We start from the raw sequence: 14989 nt of genomic DNA, 5'->3' as shown, positions 1-14989 counted from the left end.
GACGTCAATAAAAGCAGTGAATAAAGTGGGGTGTCCTATCATCATAGGACAACTCCTTTATTGAGTAGTTTACTGTTGTCATCATAGGGGATCTCCTCATAGGATGTCTCCTCTGTTGCTGATGCACATTCCATTGACAGTGCTAGGACATCTCTGTCGATAGGGTATCCTATCGTCATGGGACAACTAATCTTTTGAGTGGATTACTGATGTCATCATAGGGAATCTCCTCATAGGACGTTTCCTCTGTTGCTGATGCACATTCCATTGACAGTAGAGTACTAAGCACGTTTCTACATAGAACATCTTATCATAGGACGTCCCCCTGTGGTTATCCTATCATCTTCTCTGTATACAGTGCTGATGAATGGGGTTGCAGTAGCATGCTCAATTCAGATGTCAGTCAGACACAATCCAGGATGAGGGATGTGTGTCACTGGAGTCTATACCCATGTACAGGTAGAGGAGTTCCACTTCTTTGGCAACGTGAAGTGATTGAGCATGCCTACATTCCCTTGTCAGTTTCTTCTATCAGATTGGTTTTCATACCTGTATATACAAGAACTTTTATGTGCATGGAATTTTGATTAGTGGTTCTTAGCTATGCTAAACCACTTAGGCTTCTGCTATTGATGAGATCTGACATGTCAGGTCTGCGACAGTGGTAGCACTCGGACAGACAGAAGTACCTTTGGTATGATGACCAACTAGAAATCTAAAGTGAGATGGCACTGTTTTGATGAAGTCAGAGGATAGGACGGTTGATCTCATCTTTCGGTTCTTGCTCAACCATAATCTTTCTTCTCTCGATTTCCTGTTGTTGGCTCTGTTCTGATCTGCTTATTCTACGTATTCAAAGGTTACCAATTTGATTGATCATTTTCCCTTCGATGGTCCTGTGGCACCAAAGACAGTATGACTTCTGTGTTACCCACATAGTCTAGCCCTTCAACCCAAAGCCAATGACTAGTTCATTGGCTTTGAGTTGCGCAAGAAACAATGGAAAAGATATCCTATCTCTAGCTAGCAATCTGATCATCCGAGCTTACCGTGAACTTCCTACTGGTCATCAGTATGTTTTGGGTAAGATCACTGGAAGGCCAAGTCATCCATTCTGTCACATTCAGAAAGGACATGTAGTTCGAGTACTAGGATAGAATGTATTTTTGAAATTCATATGTATATCCATTTACCTTGGAGTGTTGACCATAGGCAGGAAACCATTTCTCTGCCTAGGGAAGTGACCTTCCGAAAACTCCCTGCAATTTCATGGCGGTCATCAGTACGTTTGCAGCAACATCTCTAGGGTCCACAGTCATCCACCGATCTATGGCATTCAGGATGAACCTATCTACCTGGTACTAGGATAGAATGTAATTGTGCAGTTCACATTCTTATCCTTTTACCTTGGGTTATTGCCCATGGGTCCTTGGACTCCTTTTCCTTGGATCCATGGTGGGTGCTCTGTAAGTCATGTAGTTTTCCCAGCTCTTTAGGACAGGTTGCATCTCACCTAAGGTGTATGGCTACAAGAAGGTATGGGCATGACTGGCTTCCTACCTTCCTCCTGTTTTCCATTCTCTTCCAGTGGACAGAGGAAGAGTGAACAAGCCATCACGAGCTTGGCCAGCGTGCATGCAGATGATCTGCATGACTGGGAATCCTGTCTATAATCCAGTTTTCGTTTGGATTAATAGATGCATTTCCTTCCTTCTCTCTGGCAAGGAGAGTGAAGGACTGACTATGGGCAAGCCAGTTGGTTTTTTAGCTACACAATCTTCGACATTCATACTTCCCTTTGATTCAAAGTGCCCAAGAGTCTGGCAGTTGAACATCCCACATGTTCAACAAATCAGAGGTATGGCATCCTTCCTTTGCTCTTTCATGACCAGGAAGAGAATACCAGGTGAGCCAAACTGCAAGTCAGTTCAGAGAATTACATGGAATCCTCCCTCCAATAGTAAGTCTCCATTTGTAAAGACCAAGGGTTTGTATTCGTGTAAGAACAAATGACAGAGTTTTGATTAATTTATATTTTTCCTAGCATACAAACCTTAGATCTTTACATAAAAGGCCCACCTCTTACCACCCCTCATTCTTTGACCTGGCCCAAAAGGTAAACTGAACCGATTGAATGCATACCAGTTGGGTGGGCAGCACTTCTGCCCCTACTGTAGGTAACTGTTAGCATAACCGCCTTGCAACAGTTTAACGGCCGAACTTTCCAGCTTCGCCGACAGTTATCCATATGTAAAGACCTAGGGTTTCTATGTTGGGAAAAATACAAATTAATTAAAAATTTGTAATTTTTATCTAAAAAAAATTTATTTGGTCATGAAAGTAAAATAAAAATCAGTAATTAGTGAATATTGCTTTATGAAAAAATCCGCGAATGTGAATTTTCTTACGTCGAATGCGTTTGACTGAGCCGTTCAAAATACCATCAAGAATCGTAAGAAAACCTTAATTCTAATCCTTTGGGTGTCTTGAAAACAACGAATCCTGCATTTTTATTGAGTTTTTCATTAGAAAAAAAAAACTCCAAATATTGACCATTCTGCCATTTTAGATGCACATTTCTTCCATTTGGATCGGCATCAGACTGGCATCGTCCAAAATACCATAAAAAATCGTAAGAAATCCTTACTTTTAATCCTTTGGGTGTCTTGAAAACAACATAACGTGCATTTTTATTGATTTTTTCAACAAAAAACTCGCAAATTTTGACCATTCTGCCATTTTGGAGCCATATTTCGTCCATGTGATCGACGTTGTCAACGTCGTAAACCTGGAACATGCGTTGTAACCCAGGAAATAATTTTTGATGAATAAATTTGAAGAGCGTTGTAAACTCAGAACGTCGTAAGCCAAGCCCATTGTAACCCGGAGACTGCCTGTAATTGGCACCTCGTAAGACAAAGCTGATGAGAAAGTAAGAATGTATTGCTGACTAGAAAGAAAGGAAGGGACATTATCAGGTCTGAGGAAGTTCCTGACTGTCTTAACAGAGGTAATTAACTTTTTTTTCAATGTTAGAAAACACTGGAGGATCTGGAAAGTGAATGTTGCTCATTTCTAGGCTCTGAAAAGGTCTTCTAAACTGGTAAATACCAGAGGCCCCAAATGATAAATTCTTGAGTGCTAGAAATCCTGATCTTTCAGGTTGCACATTTGTAATTGCGTGACAACTCTTCAAACATGTTGATCAGGCTGGTCCTTCCTAGCCAGCCAAGAACCTCACTCTCTGAAGTAGTGAGCAGTTGAAGAGTAGATTTGGTATTACCTTCAGATGGAATTTTATTGAGAAGAGCTGTGTAGGAAAGAATTTGAAATGACTTTTGCATCATAACTTCATGGTAAAAAAGCATTAGCAGGAACAAGTTTTCTACTTTTGTCTCTTTGGCCATTTAAATCTAATTCAAAGCAGATTTAATTAAACAGAAGTGCCCCATCCCACCTTTCTTGGCATCCAAAAGCAGATGGTTATGAGAATCTTCTATAAACATACTGCTACTGCACTTGGATTCTTTGTGAATTTAGCTTAACCAAAGATTACAAGGCCCACTGTCTTGAAGTGCACAAAGGATATACAGTATAGGGAAACTAAACTTTAAATCCTAACAATATTGGAATTTGAAAGAAATTGCTGTATAGAGTCTTCTCTATTTTCCTTACAACAGTTTTCTCTTTGTTACTACAACTGGCAAGTAACACGCCAATGTGATGCATCAGGAGGAGTCAAACCAGGGATAAGTAAGTCAAATACGGTGAGCATAGTCCATAGAATTATTTATATACAGTATTTATATATAAGGATAAATATACAGTACAGTATGTCAATTCTGGTTACAAGTCAAAATCTTGAAGTGGCCAACATTTCTCCTGGATTCATCCAAGTATGATCACGGCAGCGGGTCGGAGTGGACTGGTGATGCCTGAGGGATCTACTGTACAAATAATCGTTGGTAAACGGGGTTTTCTCATGCTGATTTGTCACTGGTTGGTGGCGCATAGCAGCCTCCTATTGGCTGGAGAAAGTTTTTCCCAAGTCCTTTCTCGGCGCTGTTGCAGCCTAGCGGACCGTCAAGGCAGGGTCGTGATGTCATTGGGTGGTGCGTGACGTTGTATGGCGCCACGGCAGCTCGAATTTTCATTGGCTGCTAGTTTGCCCATCTCATTAGGTATTTGTTGCGCAACGTCACGGCAGCTCAAATTTTCATTGGCTGCTGGGTTGCTCGTTTCATAAGGTATTCCTGGGCCGGGGGTGTCGTTCAGTCTGGTATTATTGACGTGTCCTGGTATATTTCTTCTTAAGCTGGTGGGGAGGAAAAGCACTTTCTGCATTGTTTTCAGTGAGAGCTTCTCTTGTTGAATTAGGAGCGTCTCTAGCAGTCGTAGCCGTCGCTGGTTAGGGACCCTCCCTATTATCTTGGTGTTTTTGATAATACCGTCGCGGGAGTTGGCTTCCTGGTGTGGTTCCTAATAGCCTCTTGGACATCTTCATAGTAGTCATTCCAGTATAAGAACAGGGACATCCACTGGTGGGGCTTGAATATTGATAGACTACATTTGTTTGCTTTAAGGGATCTCTTGTTGGCAGGGTTGGATTGTTTTTCATGATTAGGTTCCTGGTACGTTGATTTTGGTAGTAGATGACGAGCTTGAGTTCTTTGTCTAGGAGAATTTCATGCCATGTGCAGGAAGGACGTATCAGGAACCACACCAGGATTGCCCACGAGGAAGCCATCTTCCCCACCAGCTTAAGAAGAAATATACCAGGACATGTCAATAATACCAGACCGAACGACACCTCGGCCCAAGTTTACCTGATGATACGAGCAACCCAGCATCCAGTGAAAATTCAAGCCACTGTGATGTTGCACAACAAATACCCAATGAGACAGGCAACTTGGCAGCCAATGAAAATTTGAGCCGCCGTGGCATCACGCACCACCCAGCGATGTCACACCCCTGCCTTGACAGCTTGCTAGGCTGCAACAGCGCTGAGAAAGGACTTGGGAAAAACTTTCTCCAGCCAATAGGAGGCTGCTATGCGCCACCAACCAATGGCAAATCAACCTGAGAAAACCCACTGCTGACCTGCAACTCTTTATAGAGTAGATCCCTCTAGCATCGCCAGCCTACTCCGACCCACTGCTGTGATCACACTTGGATGAATCTGGGAGAAACAATTTTGACTTGTAACCAGAATCGACATATATTTATCCTTATATACATATATAAGTAATTCTATGGACCATGCTCTCCATATTTGACTTATTTATCCCTGGAATTTAACTCCTGATGAATCACATTGGCGCATTGCTCGCCAGCTGTAGTAACAGGGAGAAAACTGTTGTAAGAAAAACAGAGAAGACTCTATACAAGATCATGCAGCTGCAGCAGCCATTTCTTTCAATAGCACTTGCTTGAAAGAGTGATTATTACCAATATTGGTATTTGTTATATTTACAGAATCACTAGATTTTTGCTCAATTTCTAAAATGAAATATTAATTCATTATTTTTAGTGTTCTCTACGGTGACCAATCTTGATTTTTAATTATATAATTAAGTATATGTTTATAAAAATTGTGTGAAACTATAATTTAAATTCAGTGCAATAATGTAATTAGGACAGACTTCCTCTTTGGTTTGTTTTATACCCAGAACTGTGTCCATAATGAAACCACTTTAAATACTTTAGTTAAAACTGCTCCATTAATTTCTTAGGAAAGATCATGCGAGTCAATAAATACATTTCATCTGATACAGTTTTTGCTTGAAACTTGGACGTTTGGAATTATTATATAAGTATTAGCAGTAATGAAATGTACTTTACAGATGTGGGGAATAGAGTATGTCCAAGTACCAGCTGATGAGGGCTCAGAAAACAACAACTCTTCAGACAGTAATGCTGAGCAAGTCAAATCAAGCACTGCAGACAGTGCCAGTGGACAAGGTAATTGATATTCTGTCATTATAATGCATTTATAATCCACTGATTAACAATGAGCTCCATGATAGAAAGAAGAGAAGTGTGAAGTAAATTCTGTAAGTAATGAATATGTATGTGGACTTTCAAGATTGGATTAAACAACCACAAAGTATTAGTAACTGTCAGAAATTTGTCACACATTGTAATCCTCAGAGTCACGGTTTCTCAATTTTGTATCTGCATCAGTTAATGAAAATGTCTGTTTGTCAAATTTAAGGTAGGTCACAGGCTTCTCCTCCAGAGCTCCTTAGGAATGGTAATTGAGTCTGTCAGACTGTTAGGGGTAGCCACCAGTTGAAGGTTAAGGAGCATTTATGATGTATAAGAGGAAGGTGAATAAATTACTCTATTTGTGGTGTCTCCAATAATTCTATTTTCTCAAATTGTTGCTCTTTAAGGATTTAAGTTAGCAAAAAATTTTCCTCCTAAGAATAAATTCAACCAGCAATAGAGTTAAGAATTTTAACAGAGTTGGATGGTTCAATAACATTACGAGATACAGTATTGATAATTCAGAACATGGCCATGAAAGCAGAGTATAATAATTATTAATTATTAGTGACCAAATCTTCAGTCATTGACAGGAGAACGTCTTCCATGCATTAAGATGATACTTTGGCATCATGAAATTCATGCCCCAAAAAATGAGAAGACTCGTCAGTGACCTGCTTGCATTGGAGTCACTGTAATTTATGCATGAGTGTATCTGTCTTTTTAGTTATATATAATAATAATAATATTGCTATTCATCTATTAATTGTCATATGAAAGTAACCATCCATTTGTTTGTCAGCGAACTTGAATTACTGTATAAGTCTCTGCTTGTGCTGTATGGGCTACTTTTCGTCTCCAAAGAATTCAAATACAAAGACTTTTTTTATAGTGTAGCCGCTTGTTTCATCCTCAAGGAGTTACCTTCCATGGTTTACCAGAGTTCCATGGTGGCCAAACTAATATCAAAGAATTCTGTTCTAGTTGGTCTTTTTGGCCAAGTATTCTGTCATGATGATAAACACTATAACACGTGATGGAGTATGTAATGGACTCAGAGATAAGAGGGCACTCTCCCTTATCTTCAGTGAAGCTGTTCCATCGTCAAAACCTGCTAGCAGAAGAAGTGGCTACTGCACATGTGCAGTCTGCCGTATTGTTGACAACAGACCGGCACAAACAACCACGAACCACTACTTTCTTTTGGTTAACACCGAACGGTTTACTTCAGTTCCAGTGCTCCGTAAAATTGCCTTTTTTTTTTTTTCCGATTTCATTATGGTAACATCTACACAAGCAAGTTAAGTGCCTAATTTTTTTAAGTCCCAGTTAAAGTTTTAATTTTAAATTTTTGGAATTCATAATTAATTTGTGTGTAAAAGCCGAAAAAACTTGGTGTTTTCTTGCGATCACACGGCTGGCGCTTAATGAGTTCGGGTCGTTTCAGCCATGAGTCATTTGGGCCATAAGCAAGTTTATGTGCAAAAGGGGCGCCATGTTTAGTACCAGCCCCTTGGGGATGTACATAAATCATAAAATAGTGACGGTAAATACCATAAACTTAACGTCTTATGTTTTTTTTTCGTGTGTGTTGCAGCCTAGGTGACTTGAGGCCAAAATGACCAAGACCGCGTTTAATCATATCACTGATGGGTAGTTTTGAAAAGCACAAATTGTTTTTAAAGAGTTTGTCATTCTAATTAGATGTTTTAACTAAAAGAAACGTTCCACAATTTATCATTAACATAGAAAATCTTCTCAGATTATACGATGTCTACAATAAACTAGGGAGTAGCCTACATCAGATTAAGTGTGAATACATTAAAAGCAGATGTTGTCCATAGCCTATACCCAAGGGTTACATATTCTTAAGTGTTAACTAAATAATCGGGATCGGGTAGTACCTAAAATTAGGGTAAGTAAGAGCCCTTTAAGAAATACCCTATTAGGGGCTTAAGCAAGAGCCTAGCCTAGAGGAAGGACTGCAGGATTACATAGTAGCAACAATCTGGGCAAGATAAAACGGTAATCTAGCTATAATGCTACGTATTAGTAAAATTTTTTATTTTTCATATAGCCTATACACTTAAGCTTGATCTAAATAATCCGGTTTAGGCAGTACCTTATGTTAGGTTAAGTGATAACCTTTTACAAAACATCCCATTATTAGACTGATGGTAGCCTAGCTTTAGGGCTACATATGACGGTAATTGTGTTTTACGTAACCCATATCTTTAAGTGTGAATTAAATAATCTGGATTAGGCAGTTGCCTAGATTAGAGTATAAGTTTACACAGCGAGCCACTCTTTTATATAGTAAATAACAACCTGGGTTAAACAGAGATGGGTGCTTAATTATAAGGTTACATATTAGCGGGTATCTGTTTTTATATAGCCTATAGGTTTAAGAGTTTTAGAATAATCTGGATTAGGCAGTACCCTATACTAAGCTAAGAAGAAGCATTTTAAGAAATATCCTATCATTGGTCTAAGCGGTAATTTAGACCATATAGCCTAGGACTAGATATAGATAGTATCCTAGGTTTGATAAAATGATAGCCTATAGTTTTTGACTCGGCAGCCTATCTGTAAGGCTACATATTAGTCGGGTTCTATGCAGCCTATATCCTTAAAGGTGAAATAAACTTAGGACAGACAGTAGCCTAACCAGATTAAGGAGGAGTCCATTTTTTAAGGGAATATCCTACTATTAGCCAAAAATAGTAGTTCAAATTAAATAAAGCAATGGCCAAATATCAGGTAAAAGGTAGTCTCGACCAGATAAAACAGCAAACTAGATTATAAGAGGGTTCTTTCCTGTATAGTTTATATCCTTAAGTGTGATTTAAATAACCCTAGACTAGGCAGTGGCCTAGAATAGGTTAAGCAAGAACCCTCTAAGAAACCTTCTATTCTTAGCATAACCTTAGCCTAACATAGGTTATAATAGAATCATTAAGCTAAGCCATATAAAACAGTAGCTTGGGTTAGTTAAACAAGTTAACTTATAGTGGCAAGCCTGAATGGCATGCCATTCAAAATTAAATTTCACATAGCCCTTGCAAAAGGACTAACAGTGTATAAGTAATACAGCCATGTACTCGTGTCAGAATTAACCAAAATCGTAGAGTGTTTAAGTTAAAGTAGATATTTAATATACATAGCATGGTAAATAAAATATATTACAGCTATACACTTGTAATCAAGTTAACCTGTAACATTGAATATACTACCTATATAAAGACCAGACAATTAGTATTAACTAGTTTCTACCAAAAACTTGTTTTATCACTACAGGGTTTGTATTTTGCCAGTGGGTACAACCCATACCACCTGCCGTGGGCATAGTCCTTGTAGAAAACAAGGAAAATTTGTTTGGTCACCAGATATGTGCAAAATTTATCATATGCCCTTGGCAGCAAGTTTTAAGGAAGAAACAGTTCGTTTTAAGCTGTCTCGATGGGTCCTAGGGTCCGGTAGGGGTGAGGAAGGAGGGGATTATATCTTTCCAGAAGAACTCCGGGAGCAGATATTTAACCCTCTCTGAGAACAAGATCTATGTTTGGGCCAAAACCCAGTAAGATCATTCCCCAGCACCTCCCAGGTTAGCCCTTGGAGAAAGTAGATGAACCTTTACATGGGGGTGACATTCTTACAAATGAACATGAAGTGGGCATTGCCACTGAAATGGCCCTGCTGAACCCAGAAGGATCAGGACAAATTTCAGCTAACCATGGGAGAACCCTTGGCAAAGGAACTCTATCCCCCATGAGGCTATCAGATGCTGAAGAGGATCTTTTCCCCAAAAGGGATGCTAGGATCCACCTAACTCTAACTGAAATAGCTACATTTTCAGAGGGGTGTAGTAACTTACCCAGGACTTCTGCTTCTTGGTTAACAGGCAGTTACAGTTCAATTGTTGAAGCTCAGTCAGATCGTGCAATCTTCCCCAAAAGGGATACACAGTTTGTGGCATTTGATCAGTTCCGTAAGAAAATTATGAGTAACATCAAAGATGTCCTCGACACAGAATGGCAATATGTAGGGGACATGATGCATGATTCCAAAAAGGAAATTAAGTAAATTAAGTCAGTCATGTACACCCCAAAGTGTAAAAGTACTGCATTCTGTAACCGAAAAGTGAGAGTGGATACAAATGCTGCCCAAACAAGGTCTAATGTTAGAATTCTGACTGGAAACAACAAAATACCCAGTTCAGAATTCAAAAATTCAGATCAAAACATAAAAGGGACTCCAATACTCGCCCCTGATGATACTGATAATCCTTGTCCAGACACCTCAGTGTGTATTTTCTCTCCCGATGCTAAGTATCTAATTAATGAGAGAAAAACTGTGATCAAAGTTGTATATGTAGAAATTAAGAGACAGGGCAGTATTCCCTAATACAGACTGGCACCTGGTACCACCTTCACCAGACCTGGAGAAACCATTAAATGAAATGGTTCCCTTACCTGTGCCTAGAGCATTAGAAGCTAAAGAACCCTTTACCAGGTCAACAAAAAATGGAACATATATACACATTATTCGCAGAAAATTCGGCCATTCAAGGTATGTTTCATTGAGAAGCATTAATTATTGTATTTTCATATTATTTTCATGACTAAATGCACTTTTTTGTGATAAAACTATTAAAATACTCAGGTATAAGAATTTTTAGAGGTTTTTTTTTTGTTTGTTTGAACTATCGTAATAGGCAGTTCTATGAGTTTTTAGAGGGGTGTTGAGTATTCACGGATTTTAGCTATTCGTGGGAGGGGTGGTATGCATTTCCCGCGAATACGGGGACTATACTGTACAGGCAGCCCCCGGTTATCAGCGGGGTTTCCGCTGTAACGATAACCGAAAATCTGATTATTGGCACCTCTGTTAGGTATGTATTGGCGCCAATACCCAATCATCGGCGCCAATAAGAGGAAATTGTTGAGTTTTGGCGCCAAAAATTGCTGATTTTCATCACTAGACAATCCCCATAAAACCAGATCGCCGATAACTGGGGGCTGCCTGTACTTCCATTTTGAATAAGACCCAAGTTGCTCACCAAGTAGCCCCATTCTGTCCCTTCACTTTCAAAATAATTAATCATGTGAAGGCAGATTTTCAGAGTTTTGCAGTGACTAGAAAACAAGAGACAATGGCAAAATTAAAACCATTTGCCACAGTCATCCCAGTTTTGGAAAATTCCACCAAGAAATGGGCAACTCTACAGCCCTCCCCTTAGATATAGCTACACAGCAGTTTGGGACCCCTGTTAGAAGAATCTCAGAGGGGAGAGCCTCAGCATAATTTCATACTAGGATCCACCTGCTTAGTATTATAACTTCTACCACCTTGCTGGAAGTTGCCACCAAAAGGACTTCCAGAAATTCCAGAACAATTTTTGCTTTTGTGGCCAAAAGTCTTATGAGAACCCCATGGGAAGCACTCTATGGCCTTCTAGAGTGGCACATAAAAGCATGAATGGAAACATTGGAGGGCTCCAACAAGTCACTTCCCAATGTAACTTCATTACTGTATTACATTCTAACCCCTTCTTTAAGGACCTGTTTGAGGAGTCTGTTGTGGCTAAACTTGATGAGCAAGCCTGCCAACAGAATTTTACAGTGTATGCTCTTCTGGGAAAAGGGGAATTCAGAAAACATAAAACCCGAAACTTCCCTTTACTGAACCCAAAAAAGGCTCGCCATGATCAAAAATCCTATAAGCCTTCAGTCACCCAAAAGTTTCCTCAAAGACAGATAGGTGGTCAGAAGGGACAACTCCCTACAAAGGGAAACAACATCAAGGAAATCCTTTTCACAAGTTCCAAAGACCCTCTTATAGGGGAAAAGGAAAAGCAACACCTGGAATGCCTATCAAGGGCAAAGGCAGAGGAAGAGGCAGATTGTATGGTCAACTCTGACGACACCACAGGCAATGGAAGTCTTCCTCATGGGGACACAGCATTATTTTCAAATGGGCTGGGGTGGAAATGGTCTCATCCCTCCCCTCCTTTAACGGGGTTCTTCCAAAACCCAGACCCCTCTCGAGAAGATTACGTGCAGAAGGCCCTATTAAAAGGTGCCATAGAGAAACACGTATATTTGCCACCAAGCACGTCTCTTCGGTGTCCCCAAAAAGGATTCCTTCGAACGAAGAGTGGTCCTCGACTTATAAACATTGAACAAGCACATTGTTTGCCAAAAGTACGTTCAATCATTCCAAAAGGGGCTTGGACAGTTTTTGTAGATCTGAAAGATGCATACTGGCACGTCCATATTGCCATTCCCTTCTGCCCCTTCTTAGGATTCCGGATATGGAAAGATACGTACAGGTTCAAAGTCATGCCCTTTGTGCTAAACATTGCCCCAATAATTTTTTACAGAATAAACAATGTTAGTTGTTCGAGAACTTAGACAAGAAAGAATACAACTAATAGCTTACCTAGATGACTGGTTGATCTAGGGGTCCACAAGAAAAGTGCTTGAAAAACCTAAGAGCATGGTCAATAGACTCCAGTCAAAAGGTTATATGATAAATTGGAAAAAATCCCACCTCACACCCAGCAGACACTTTCAGTGGCTGGAACTTTGTTGGGATACTCTTCACGGCCTGTTCTCTCTCTCCCCATCAACACTCAAAACAGAATAAAGAAAGACCTCAAAATGTTCCTTGCACAGCCCAGAATTTCCAGACGGCCATTAGAACGTATGATGGGCCTGCTGCAGTTTGCATCAGTAATAGATCCAGTACTCAGATTGCAACTAAAAAATGTGAACTGGCTATCACATGCAAGAAAAAAGATGCAAGACCAACCTCAACAACATAATAAAAAAGTTGGGGAGATACTTTGGCCTTGGACCTGGAAGGAATCTTTGGAGAAACATTTCACCCTGACTCTTCCGTCTGTACGAGTGACAATACGCACAGATGCCTCATTGACAGGTTGGGAGGACACTGGGAGGATCGTCAGGTGGCAGGGAGGTGGTCAGCAACCTCTGAGGAATTGTCATATCAATTTCCTGGAGCTAATGGCTGTCATTTTCTTTCAAAAAACTCAACCTTCAGAAGAGAGACACATTTTGTTGTTCTAGACAACATGACTGCAATGTCCTGCATCAAGAGGTCGGGATCACGTTCACCTCCTCTCATTATGATAATGCTAGCCATCCTTCAGATGGCGCAAGCAAGGAAGTGGTACTTGTCTGCAATTCACTTCACAGGGTCTCTCAGTGTAATAGCAGGTTCTCTATCAAGGAAAATGACAGCCTCAACAGAGTGGATGTTGGACAACCACTCTTTTTAAACAATAGCCAACATGCTTCCACAACCAGAAGTGGATCTGTTCTCCACATACGAGAATCACAGACTCCCAGTTTATGTGTCTCCGAACTTGGACAGTCATACAACAGCAAGAGATGCCTTCCTACAAGACTGGAACAAATGGAGGACGATATACCTTTTTCCTCCATTGTCCCTGAATTTTGGGGGTTTTGAGCAAGCTTCTAACCTTCAAAGGAACAGCTTACTTAATAGCCCCAAATTGGCCAAACAGGCCAATTACTCCAACAATGGGTGAAGAGATCAGTTCCACTACAGTCCACTGTTCTATCCCAGACAGTAGGAGGGAAAGTCGTCTACACATCCTCCTTTCTGTGCCAAGACCTTATATACCTTTTCATATATACCTTTTTGAAGACAAACGCCTTGCGTTTGCAACAGTCATGGTGTACTAGGCAGCATTAACAGAACCCTGGCTTTATGGATTCAGGATTGACCCTAGTATAAAAATTGTCACTTCCCCTCTGCACTACAAAGACCCGCTTCCAAAAGGCTTCCAATTACTTGGTCCCTGAACAAGGTGCTTAGACTTCTATCGACCCCTCAATTCAGTGGACCCAATACAACCACATCTCACATGCTGCGAAAGGCGACCTCAGGAGCTCATATTAGTGACCTGGGCTCTCTTAGAACGGGACGATGCATCATGCAAACAGCTGACCATCAATTATCATTGTCCCCTGGCCCATCATTCCTGGCCGAGAATGAGAATCCATTAAGAAGGAAATCTATTCTGATAAGAAAACTGTTTAGCAGACAAAACATTATGCCCAGTTCAAGCACTTAAGGTTTACCTAGATGTCATGGCAAACATCCCAGAAGGTCCGATTTTCCTACACCCTAGCACAATAGGCAAATCCACACTCCTTTCCTAGGTCACATGATGCAGTATTAGGAAAGTAAGTACATTGTTTGCCTTCTTCAGAAATGTCTCTTTCGAAGAAGTCTCCAAATGTACAGGGTGGTCATCAGAGACAGTATTTTTAAAGACATTATTGCCACGAGCTCAACAAATTCAACTACTCTGTGTATCAGTAGTTGGCATGGTTACTTCTAACCCCATAGGCACTACAGCGGAAATCAGGGGTTTTCTTGATGGTGAGTATGCTAACCTTTGCTGGGAGGAGGTAGACAGTGCTGCAACCAAACCCAGCATTCTTAGGTAAGTCACTGTAGAACTACATCCTAAAACATAAGTTTGTGTTTAGTTTTTGTTCTTTGTTACCAAAACCTGAGGGGTATTTGGAATAAAGAATGATGACTGAAACTTGTGGCTTGACCTCAGACCAGAAATGTTTTTCTTAAGGGTTTTGGGATTAAAAATTAAGAGCTCAAGGCTTTTCGTCACCTGTCAGTTTCCTTGTAAAGCTCCTTGAGGAAGAAACAAGCAACTACACTACCAAAAAACAGGTTTTGATGTAGGAAAAACCTATTTTTGGTAGTCACTGTTGAGTCCTCAAAACCCTCCCACTTTTCTGATGAAAAGGCATGAGATTTGGGCGAGGGATCATCCTGCAATGACCAATTGAAAGTTATGCCTCTTGGTTGTTTGTGCCAGTCCGTTGTCGACGGTATGGCAGACTGCGCATGTGCAGTAGCCACTTCTTCTGCTAGCAGGTTTTGACAATGGAAATAACTGGATAACAGCTTTGCTGTAAATGGG

At 40.4% G+C, this 14989-nt stretch overlaps 1 protein-coding gene across 4 annotated transcripts in view; it reads left to right on the top strand.

Annotated features, from left to right (window-relative positions):
* Positions 1–14989, top strand: part of bchs (WD repeat and FYVE domain containing 3 bchs) — a 388664-nt gene that overhangs the window by 354546 nt on the left and 19129 nt on the right. For all 4 annotated transcript variants that reach the window (XM_067128777.1, XM_067128778.1, XM_067128779.1 and 1 more), the window contains one exon: positions 5844–5961. In XM_067128777.1, the coding sequence (XP_066984878.1) occupies positions 5844–5961 (118 nt within the window). The remainder of the gene's footprint in view (positions 1–5843; positions 5962–14989) is intronic.

This window comes from Macrobrachium rosenbergii, chromosome 27 (genome assembly GCF_040412425.1).
Source record: "Macrobrachium rosenbergii isolate ZJJX-2024 chromosome 27, ASM4041242v1, whole genome shotgun sequence".
NCBI lineage: Eukaryota > Metazoa > Arthropoda > Malacostraca > Decapoda > Palaemonidae > Macrobrachium > Macrobrachium rosenbergii.
The sequence above is the reverse complement of the archived record's forward strand: the minus strand, read 5'-3'. Positions and strand labels throughout refer to the sequence as shown.